The sequence below is a fragment of the Cydia splendana genome, chromosome 13, assembly GCF_910591565.1.
Source record: "Cydia splendana chromosome 13, ilCydSple1.2, whole genome shotgun sequence".
Taxonomy (NCBI): Eukaryota; Metazoa; Arthropoda; class Insecta; order Lepidoptera; family Tortricidae; genus Cydia; species Cydia splendana.
In genome coordinates this window covers 10,190,512-10,202,553 of record NC_085972.1, presented here as the reverse complement: position 1 = coordinate 10,202,553, position 12,042 = coordinate 10,190,512, and the positions used below count along the sequence as shown (strand labels likewise).

At 37.0% G+C, this 12,042-nt stretch overlaps 1 protein-coding gene across 1 annotated transcript; it reads left to right on the top strand.

The window, feature by feature from the left end:
* The first annotated feature begins 7,747 nt into the window (after positions 1-7,747).
* Positions 7,748-11,214, top strand: LOC134796498 (uncharacterized). The gene is made up of 3 exons (XM_063768688.1): positions 7,748-8,333; positions 9,436-9,759; positions 11,207-11,214. Exons 1-3 carry the CDS (start codon positions 7,748-7,750, stop codon positions 11,212-11,214), a joined length of 918 nt encoding a protein of 305 aa, XP_063624758.1.
* The last annotated feature ends 828 nt before the right edge of the window (positions 11,215-12,042 follow it).

Genomic DNA, 12,042 nt, shown 5'->3' with positions numbered 1-12,042 from the left:
TCTTATCTAGTGCATTTCTAATTCATTTCCCGAATCCCGCCGTCCGTGTAACTATCGTAAAAATTTACAGTGCGGCGCGCGGTGACGTGCGTACGTGAGCGCGTGTGGCAACCAACTGGCTTGCTTTTCTACCGTGAACGGGAGCAGATTCGTAGGTATTAATCCGAGCTCGCGCAGAGAGTTCCATAGGCCTGCTCACGCTTAGCTCCACATTTCTAATAGGTTTTCCTGTCATCTATAGGTAAAGAGCTAATATGTGTATTTTTTTCATAATAAAAAGACCCAGTAGTTTCGGAGATAAGGGTAATGTAAATTTTTTGCCTGTTTTCTTAAATAACTTCTAAACTATTTATTTTAAAATTATGAAAAAAATATATTTGAGATTCTAATTCTAAAATGAGCCCCTTCATTTGATATATAACAGAGATATAGTTTTTTTTCTTCTATTTATCATTCATCTCAAAAGTGACCCCTTTATTTAAATTTATATTACATATTTACTTTACATGTATGTCTTTGGGTTATAGACAAGTTTCAACTTATTAGTCCAGTAGTTTCGGAGCAAATAGGCTGTGACAGACGGACAGCCAGACACACGAGTGATCCTATAAGGGTTCAGTTTTATTCCTTTTGAGGTACGGAACCCTAAAAATAATGATTATAATAAGTTTTTCACCTTATGCCCATGTGGCGGTAGCAAAACAGCCAAGCCACATATTTTGACTAAGGTGTAGAGTTAGTGAAGGGGCTTGTAGAGTTTGAAGCTTGGCTCGACAAGAGATCTGATAACTTTTTAACAGTGCGAGTCTTAGGCTTATGGTTTCGTCTTAGCAACATTTTACATGAAAATGTTTTTGGTGGGATAATTTTTTACAGTATAAATATTTCTTCGTAACAGTTAGTATTATCTTTTAACATGATTTTTACTGTACATCTGGGCCCTATTTCACCAACGTGACAGGTGCGACATTTGTCGACATCACTGTTACTGACGTCACAGGCCTTTATAGGCTACGGTAACCGCTTACCATCAGACGAGCGGTGTGGTTGTTTGCCACCAACCAGTGTTGGGCGTAATTAATTACTCGTGTAATTTAATTACATGTAATTAATTACTCGTGTAATTTAATTACATGTAATTAATTACTCGTGTAATTTAATTACATGTAATTAAAATGTTTGTAATTTAATTACATAAAATTTAATTACATGTAATTAATTTTTCTGTGTAATTTGCAATTGTGATTACATTAATTAGTAATTAAATTACTCAATTACTTTTCATTTACCTTTTTAATAATATGCAAATATGAACAAATTTACTTGTAGTAATTATAAAGAAAAACTTTTATGAATTCCATTATACGCTGGATAACGTTATAACATATTTTTTATCCCTGGAATCATACCTTTACAGGGTACTATGTGACAAACCACGTTGAATGTGGCGGTCGGCGCTTACGTCGCGTAGCACCGCATTAGTTTGCACGATGCACATCCCTGGTGCGCCGGGTGCGGGCCAGCCCCAACCCTATCCTGTGTGTGATAGCGGACAGACTTGACTGCCCGTATATGAGACACTGCTGCGAAATGCATGTTTCCAGCAGTGTATATATATTGTAATAGTTAATTAGGTACTAACATTAGGAACGTAAGTCTACTAACAAATCTGTATGAGTCCATAGTTGCTCGAAATAAATATTTTTCATTTCATTTTCATTTCATTAGTTAATAGGGCGCCGGTAATAATGACGTAAGCGCCGACCTAAGGTGCCTTTCGTGTTGGACTGTAGCAAAGGGGGGGCTGGGACTTAGACAATTGTCACAAGAAATACGACAGTTGTCACGAAATTCCGACACAGAACTCATTTACTGTCATGAATTACCGAAAGTTCTTTGAAATCTTGTGTCAATTGTCATCATTATCATCATAAACAAGAAAGATACCTGTTTTTTGCCGATATAATAAAGTTTTTTTTTAATAATACAATGATAGTGACAAACAGGAATAAGGCCCGTCCGATGGTAAGCTATAACCGTAGCCCATGGATGCCTGTGACGTCAGCAACAATGTCACGTTGGTGAAATAGGGCCCTGGTGCTACATTACGACACCGGTGCTATAATAAGCACATTAAAACACTCCCTTTGGCCGTGTTTTAAAATTCGTCATTCTTTGCAAAATTTCAATTTTTCGCACTTCTATCGTAAATAACTACCTATGTATTAATAAAAAAAGTTACCTATATAAGTAAGTAGTTACTGCCTTTAAAAAGTATAAGTGTCTGAATGTTATTAGACTTTTTGATTCTTTAAAACGTCTTTAGGTCAATAAAGCAAGTGAAAAATTATTAGAGTTAGACCAAGAAAAGTCTGCAGCGATTTGGACAGCCCACGCAGTGAAGGTGTTATTTATAAGTCATAATTTCATAGAAGTTTCTTCAAATCGGCCTTATTAATGAGAGATTAAAAATATTCAAAATTATCTAAAAATATTTTAATCTATTATTTCATCTCATACGTTCAATAAGGCCCGGGACTGGACCTTTTTACCTGCACTGACAGTGGATCTTCTTAGCAACAAGTACAAATTCAGAATAATAGGGAGCAACTGCTATTTTTGAATCCTGGGCCTTGTTACCCGCCGGGCCTCATATGCCTGCACCTCACCTACCTTATTTATTTGTTTTACAAGGGGAAAATTTGTTGATTAATCATGCTAATATTGATACCCAAACAAGCGAAACATTCTAAAATTGAACCACAAGCGTAGCGAGTGGTTCGTAAAGTTGAACCTCGAGCGTAGTGAAGGTTTCAAGGGACGAGGGTTAAATAAAATTTTCACTACATCAGCTCGTAAAGGCCCTCTTGATTGTTCGAAACGGATAAGAAGAGTGGCATTTAATTTGATGCAAATTTTGAGTTATTTCCGTAGGTATACTCGTAAAGCTCAGTTGGTTGGTAAAATTGACTTTAAAATGATAAATATTGAATAACGTTAGTTTGAAATTGATTTAAATGATAAAGTAAATATTATCGGAGATATATATATCGGATATCGCTCTTAAACAAAAAATATATGTCGCTAGTCATTTATAACCTAAAAGCGCCAAATTACGCAAAATTATATTGAAATGACACCTGTCTATTGAATTTGAAGAATACTTTAACAAGGGTGGTTATCTGTATGACAATGCACCTAAAATAATTTTCAAATGTATCTATTATTTCTATACTTAACACGATAACGAATTCTACGTAAACCAAACCGCGGGCAATCCCTAGTACATATAGAAATAAATAAGTGTAGGTAAGTTTCCATTAGTGTACCTACTATTAACAATATAACTATTTACCATTGATAATAATTTTATAAACGTTTTGCGTATTTTTTACGGGCACCGCGCTAATCGCTAGCCCGCCACCGTCGATCGCTGCCTCCTGCCACGGCGCACAGCGCGGCGCGCGAAAACGCCGCGCGTTTGAAATGTAACTCAATATAAGCGCGGAATGCATACTTACGTATCAGTATTTAGTGTCGCCGTGATTTTATATTTCTAATATTTTGTGTGGGAACTAAGATCTTTATTATGACCGTGTAATATTAACTCTACAAACTTTAATTCAATATTGGCTATACTGCTTAACCAGAAATCAATATCTAGACAAGCACATTGTCTACATTTCTAATTTTTTACAAGTATACTAAGTTGATAGATAATATCGTAATTTTACAATATCAGCTACTTTAATTCTTTATTGACAAAGTAATTCGTGTTTTTACGTTCACCAGAAAGCAGCTGTTCCAGATTTCTAAAAACCGAATATTGTGAATAAATTAAAGTGTTATTGAACATGTTACAGTTTTTTGTAACTTTAATTTTATATTTACATAGTTATTTAGCAAAATTGAAATATTTAAATATGGCCGAACGCTCCACCTATAATTTTCTAATATTTTACATAAATGTTATTTAACATGCATGCAATAACATATCAAAAAAGAAAAAACTTTAATGTTATCAAAACCCATTTTTGTTCCACCGCTGGTCTAATCTTGCCGCAAACCAAACTGCGAAATCGCCGTGAAGGCCCCATTGCACGACAGCTTAAAAAGCGTTGCGTTAAAACCCGACGTTGGCGCTTTTTTACCGTTTCCAATATTTGTGTTCATATGAACGCTTAAAAATCACTTGTGAGTCGTAATGCCACGTACGCATCTCAGCAAAGCCATACTTTATTTGCTATTACGACGTATTATTTGAATATAGCTTGAATATTTCAGGAATTTGTAAGCATAAGTTGACATTTTTAAGGTGAAACTGATAATAATCTTGACGATTGACACTAAAAATTGACACTTGACAGCCAACTGACAGCAGCGCCGGCGCTTTTTTAACGCTTGTGAGAACAGATACACGGAGTTCCGTATGCTCTATTCAATTTGAAGCCAACGCTCAACGCCGAAAATCGAACAGTGCTCGATAAAAAAGCGCCGCGCGTAAAAACCGCCTTCGTGTGAATACATACATGGTTATCCATTGGTGTCATTCAAACGCTTTTTTAACGCGCGTTGAAAAAGCTGCCGTGCGAACGGGGCCGAAGTGTTCGAGTGTGGAGTCATACGTCAACTTCGCGATATGTTCGCTCCGCGACGTCGCGCCGCGACGTCGCGCCGCGATTCACGCACATAGTCTGGAGGGGGCTTGATATTTTTGTCGGAGACTACTATCAAAGAGAATATAATCCAAGGCCTATTGACTTCCTTGAAACGATGTGACCCTTCAAAATTGTACATGTGTTGTCCGTTCTCAGACGAGATTGCCAGTAATTAACATCAAAATATTTTACTACAGCAACATTGCTAGAACTGGCTTTGTCTATAGATACGATTTCTAGGAACAAATCAAATTATTTTATCAAATATATTTTGATTTGTATTTTATGAAGTAGTCATATGTAAATTATTATTTATTTTTTGATATATGTATATTATTATCTATTATATTTCAGTTTTTCTTTGTCTATGTTCATAAAATCTACGAAGGGTAGACGTGCCTCTACCCTCCTTGATAAAATAAAAGAAATCTTTGTCAATTGGCCTCTTTGATAGGCCTTGATTTGGGTCTGGCCGGTAAGAACATAGACAAGATAAAAGTCTGTAATGTCAATGCTGTCATTTAAGTCATTTAATGCAAAAATATCAATTTTCATATAAAACGATTTATTCACTTGAAATATATTTATTTACCTATTAATTTTAAAAATAAAAACTATTCATATGTACGAGCAACATATCTAAATGCGTCTTCGCACAGACTTAGTTAAATTTAAACCGTTGTCTCTCTTCCTTCCTTGCTGTATGTATCCGGCAATGGCGACTTTATCAACAATTCTTATCCGGATTATGGAAAGCCCTAATGTGTGTGTGGAAACCGTTGTAGTAAATCAGAAACAGCGATAATTTCAAGGTAAGATATATATTAATCTTTAAATAAAAATGAGCGTGCTAATTACCAAATTCAAATATAATAATTTAATCTTACTATCCCCGTAAGTCCCGCGGACGCTATATCGCGTCCGAAATTATAATCAAAATTCAACATAGATGTAAAACCCCACATTGTTTAAGCTGGTAACCCTAGGAATTAGCGACGTTAGTAATTAGGAAGATAGATTATATTGTTTAATTTTTTGACTATTTTGTTTTAGAAAGTGAATCAGCAGATGGCTTGAGCGTGAGATAATAATATAATCCTAGGCCGTCATATGATTTCTTGGAAAAAGCTCAGAAGGGCACGTATCTGCCGCATATCCAAACTAGTTTCCCGGTGACCAAGAACGCTGCGCGGAGCTGTGAAGCAGAAAATTTCCGATAACCGGATAGATGTAATAACAACTTGTAACCATTTGCCATATCAGTGTATGTATTCATATGTATTATGAAAATATTTATATCTTAATAATACGTAACTTTTTGTTACCTTTTATATTTCACGAATTTCTGAATATAGTACCTAATCATTATCTTTTAACGTATTTTTTTACCTTTTTGTGAAATGCTAATTTAAGAGCCCAACAACGTGCACACTAGCGCCACTGCTAAATAATCGTGATTATTTAAATTTAACGACATGTATTTAAAAAAGGGGCCGCTACGGACTGTATTGTGTATTTAGGTACCTTTTGAATACATCAAACTAGATTTTATGTTGCTGGATTCGTCGATCTATGAGCTCAAAACAAAAACGGCCGTTTTAACTTTGGACGGGTAGATTGACGAATCCAATAACATAAAAACTAGTTTAATGTATTCAGCAGTGGCGCTACTGTGCACGTTGATAGGCTCTTAAAAACCTGACCCCAACAAAAAAGAAAAAAATACAAAAAGAAATTCCCTCTCTGGGATTCGAACCCAGGACCATTAGCTTCCTGAACTGGATTACTGCCAATACCCGCTAGGCTAAACGGGTTGTCAATTCTAATTACAATGGTATCCTACCAGAGCGCTAGTAGTATAAACGAACTTTTGAAAGGGACATTTTTTTGTATGGAGTTGTACTATATGCCTAAGTTAACATATTAACAGTAACTATACGTTACTGTCTGCAACATAAATATGCGACGCACGTAATTGTATAAATAGCATGTAAGCAATAATAGCCTATAAATATGTTATGTTTAGATTTACTTGCTCTCTATACTTGGATACCGAGAATATAACACATCTTCGGTAATGTCTCGTTTCACTTAATCTCCATTCGACCCTCCAACTACCAACTCATCAGATGGCGACCCATACCAGAAGAATACCAGGAAAACGAAGTCCACCATAGCGCATCGCATAGGAAAATGAAGATAGAAGTCAAGGCAAGAAGATCACCCTAATGAAGAATTCAAGTTAAAGAACCTATTTTTCAAGAAAGAAACTTCCTGCGCATTTTCAAGAAAGAAGCTTCCTATTAAACAGAACCCTCCCACACATTTTGTAAACGAAAGAGAAGAAAGAAAAAGATGACCAAGAAACAAAACTAAAAATTAAGAAAAAACGAAGAAAGAAGAGCGTTGTCCAGGGTTATCCCGGCTCGCAATTCAAGAGGTGTCCAGGGTTATCCCGGCCCATATCAAGAGGTGTCCAGGGTTATCCCGGCCCATGTTCGAGGGAGTCCAGGGTTAGCCCGGCCCGTCATCGTCGTCGGAGCAGAGGCAGCCACATGCAGCGTCAGCGAGTGCCACATGGAGGTGCCAGCTCGCCAGCAGCGTCACGCGACCGCCCAGCCAGCGCGGAATGCAGCGTCGACATAACCTACTTACGGGGGTACATTGCCCGCTACTAATGTAAGTTAGATATAACTTTATCATTATGTTTTAATTGTTTCGTCGCGATATATAGGAAATGTTAGGTATCCTAATTTTAGCCGTTGTATGTTATTAACCGTAGCCGCAAATTTATTATGCTATCTGAGTTAGTGTCCATTCGTGAAAGGTTAAATAAATTAAGAGAAGATATTGTAAAGTTAGGTCCAGAGAGGCGACGGAAAGAAATAGGTAGAAAGAAACTAGACGAATCAAACGAATTATATAATCGCGCGGCGGATATTGTGTCTCAGTTACAGAAACAAACGGAAAAATATAAAATTTCAGAATTAGAGTTAGCTAATAAGCATATAAACGATATTGCCGACACTTACAGTAGGATAAAGATAGCATTAAATTATTTTGATACAGAATCTCAAACAGACGGAAAAATGGCTAAGCCCAGTTTTGATGTCAAGACGGCCATCGCCTTGTTGCCCGTCATGACGGGGCAGGAGGATACCACTAAACAATTAATAGACGGTATTCTAATGTACAGTTCCATTATTAATAGCGAAACTCAACAGGTTTTAATAGACTTCGTCCTAAAAACAAGACTTTCATCTAGCGCTAAGCTCAGATTAAAGACGTCATATAGTAGCGTAGAATTACTTGTCACGGATATGCGCACATTTTTACTACCTAAAAAATCGTCCGAATCGATTCAGGCTCAACTATACAGAGCTAGGCAAGGTAGGAGAACTATAGAGGCATTCGGAGCCGAGATCGAGGATCTTTTCGTCAACCTGACCATATCTCAGGCCGACGGTAACGATAGCAGGTACGATATACTTCGTCCGCTGAACGAGAAATCAGCCATTAAACGGTTTGCAGACGGTCTAGCAGACCCAAAATTAAGCACAATAATATCATCTAGGCAATTTACGTCATTGCCCGAAGCAATCAGGACGGCCATTGACGAACACAGCTCATCACCACAACAGGATCAAGTCCTACATTATGGACGGGGACATTCTCGTAATAATTACGGGAACCGGAATGCCCACTCTGCGCGTTACAATAGGAATAAGGGCAGAGATTTTAACACAGGAAATAAAAATACATTCGGGACACGGTATTATTCCAATAATAACCGTAACACAGGTATTTCGCAACACGTCTCGACAAATAGAGTTAAACGACCGGACAATTTCGCTGACCGTGCAGCTACAGTCCACCGACCTGCGCGCGCGCCCACTCGCCCGAATACGCGTGCGCAGCACATGCAACCGTCACACGATAATGTAAAACCTAACAGGCAGTTTTTTCGTGACTAATATGAATAGCGCAATATTTAGTTATAATAAAGATAATTATAGCACAGTAACTTGTAGTATAGGTAAAACATATAAATTAAAACTCTTGGCCGACAGCGGAGCAGGCCTGTGTGCTATTAGGTACGAATATTTACAAAACAAACCCGATCTTTTCAGACAAATACAAGGACATAGCATTACTATTAAGGGAGTATGCGGAGATTTAACTTCAGAAGGATATATATATTTAGACTTAGACTTTAACGGTTTCATTTGCGAAGAAAAGTTTCATGTTTTTAAGAATATGCAATGCGCAGCCCAAGCAATTTTAGGGGAAGAATTTTTCAAACGTTACGATGCAGATATAAGTTATAAACGCAATGCATTAATTTTAGAGGACCGAGGTCAGTCCGTTTCGATACCTATGCAAGTACATTTAAATAATACGTATGTCCATAATATACCTCCGCGATGCGAAGTTATGACTCACATTACGTCACAACTGGTAGACGACTGTGTAGTACTAGCCCAGGAAATGCAAGCAGGCGTTTTTGTAGCAGGTGTCATTTCAAGACCAGACAAAGGTCAAATACCCGTACGGATATTGAATACGACTGATAAGCCAGTTACTTTAGATTTATCAAAGTTGAAGGTAAACCGATTATGTAATTTTGATATTTGCAATTTTGACACAGGGAAAATTAGCGTCAATAGAGTAAAAACCTTATTAGATCTATTAAATTTACACACTTATTTAAACAAAGAGGAACAATTAAGTATAGAACAAATTTGTGCAAAATACGCAGATGTTTTTCATCTGCCAGGCGACAAGCTTACCACAACAAACTTGCTGGAGCACAAAATTAACTTAAAAGAAAATGCAAGCCCAGTATACGTAAAACCTTACAGGATACCACATGCCTTACGCAAAGAACTTCAAACGCAGATCCAAGATATGCTAGATAACGACATAATAGAAGAGACTACTTCCGAGTGGTCCAGCCCAGTTTTGCTTGTTCCTAAAAAGAGTGATAAGTTAGGAGAAAAGAAATGGAGATTGGTTGTCGACTACAGGCAACTAAATAATAGAATACAGGATGATAAATTCCCATTGCCCAACATAACAGAAATATTAGATTCCCTAGCAGGTAGCATATATTTTTCAAAGCTCGATCTTTCCCAAGGTTATTACCAACTAGCTTTAGACAAGGAATCCCGGAAATACACCGCGTTTACTACCGATAAGATGTATTCAATGAAGAGATGTCCCATGGGACTCCGAACAAGCGGTAGTGTTTTCTCAAGACTTATGACCATAGCCATGTCCGGATTAAATTACAAACAATGTTTCATATACTTAGACGATTGCATTGTCATAGGTAAATCCATAACGTCACATAACCATAACCTCACTCAAGTTTTAGAACGTTTAAGGAGCGCGAATCTTAAACTAAATCCATTAAAATGCGAATTTTTACGTAAAGAGATAATGTATTTAGGGCACAAAATAACTTCAAAGGGAGTAGAGCCCGACCCAGCGAAAGTAGATGCATTAACCAAATACCCAAGACCAACGAATACAGACGAGGTCAAAAGATTCGTAGCATTTGCCAATTACTATAGACGGTTTATTCCAAATTTCGCGAACATAGCTTATCCTTTAAACCAGCTTTCCAAGAAAAACGCAGTTTTTAACTGGTCTACAGAGTGTGAAGCAGCATTTTTAAAATTAAAAAATATTCTTACGAGTCCACAAGTTTTAGACTATCCAGATTTTTCAGAAAATAACATTTTTACGTTACATACAGATGCATCAAAAATAGGATTAGGTGCAGTACTATCAAATTCCAACGGAAAAGTAGTCGCGTACGCAAGTCGAAATCTTAAGCCAGCCGAGACGCGATACCCAATCATAGATTTGGAATTACTTGCCATAGTTTGGTCGACAAGACATTTTAGACCCTATCTCTTTGGGAAAAGGTTTAAAATTGTCACCGACCATAAACCATTGATTTATCTTTTTGGAATGACTGATCCCTCGAGTAGATTAACCAAATTTAGGTTGTATTTAGAAGAATTCAATTTTGATATTGAGTACATTCCGGGGCGAAACAATGCAGCTGCAGACGCATTGAGTCGTTTACCGATGAATAGTGAAGATTTAAAAAATATTAGAACACACGTTGTATCAGTCATGACCAGAGCTCAAACACGGAAACTGCGCGCGCAACAAACTTGCGATCAAGGTGACTTAGCGCCAGATGTACCCGCAAACGATAGGCTTGATCAACCTAGAGTTGTGGAAATCATCAAAGCACCAAAAAATTGTATTGAACTCATATTAAGTTCCGATTACAAATTAAGTAAGACATGTCAAAATAAAATAATGAGTAGTAAAGGAAATTTTGAGTACGTACCAAGCGAGTCATGCATATATCTAACATCCCGATCGTTATCTACCGTAGGCGTGTTAGCGAGGGAATTAGAAGAATTTTGCAAGAAGCAACGCATAAATGAAGTTATAATAATAAAAAATAAACAAAATGCGCAAGAAATAAATGAATTTTTAGCTAGCTACAAATGTGATATTCCTAGGATCCTAGTAACGAAAGGTGTCACGAAAGTATACGATAAAGAGGAAATAAGAGTTATTTTAAACGATTTCCATCTGTTACCCACCAGTGGCCACGCGGGGGTTAATAGAATGCTCAATAATATTAAACGTCATTACTTCTGGCCAAGAATGACCCACGATGTATACGAATACGTAAAGAAATGTGCACATTGTCAACACAACAAACACACTAATAAATACACTAAGGAGCCAATGGTGATAACTACAACGCCAAGTTCATCCTTCGAAAGAGTTTCTTTAGACATTCTAGGACCTTTAGAAATAGACAATTTTAACTATAAGTACGTATTAACAATTCAGTGTGAACTGACTAAGTTCGTCGAAGCATATCCTTTAGAGAGGAAAGACACTGAGTCTGTAAGTAAAGCATTTGTAAATAATTTTATTTTAAGATATGGCGTACCAAGCGACATTATAACGGATCAAGGTACCGAATTTATGTCCAGTGTTTTTAGCGATATTTGTAGATTATTAGGTATAAATAAGCTACACTCGACTGCTTATCACCACGAAACTATAGGAGCACTCGAGAACACGCACAAGAACCTAGGAGCTTACCTTAGGATACAATGTAGTAATAACCGCACAGACTGGAGTACCTGGTTAAGCTATTGGTGTTTTTCGTATAATACCACCGTACATACCGAGACGCAATATACGCCATTCGAATTAGTTTTCGGCAAACACTGTCGTTTACCGAATAATTTAATTTCTTCTGTCGACCCTCTCTATAATTATGATAGTTATCCTATAGAATTTAAGTATAGGTTACAAAGAGCTCAGTCAGAAGCTAGAA

What these genes read in the sequence shown, in the direction of transcription:
- LOC134796498 (XM_063768688.1), top strand. Translation starts at nt 7,748, where the DNA reads ATGGCTAAGCCCAGTTTTGATGTCAAGACGGCCATCGCCTTGTTGCCC. An exon ending in TTATGGACGGGGACATTCTC is followed by an intron (nt 8,334 to 9,435) that starts GTAATAATTACG and finishes TTCATCTGCCAG; the next exon opens with GCGACAAGCTTACCACAACA.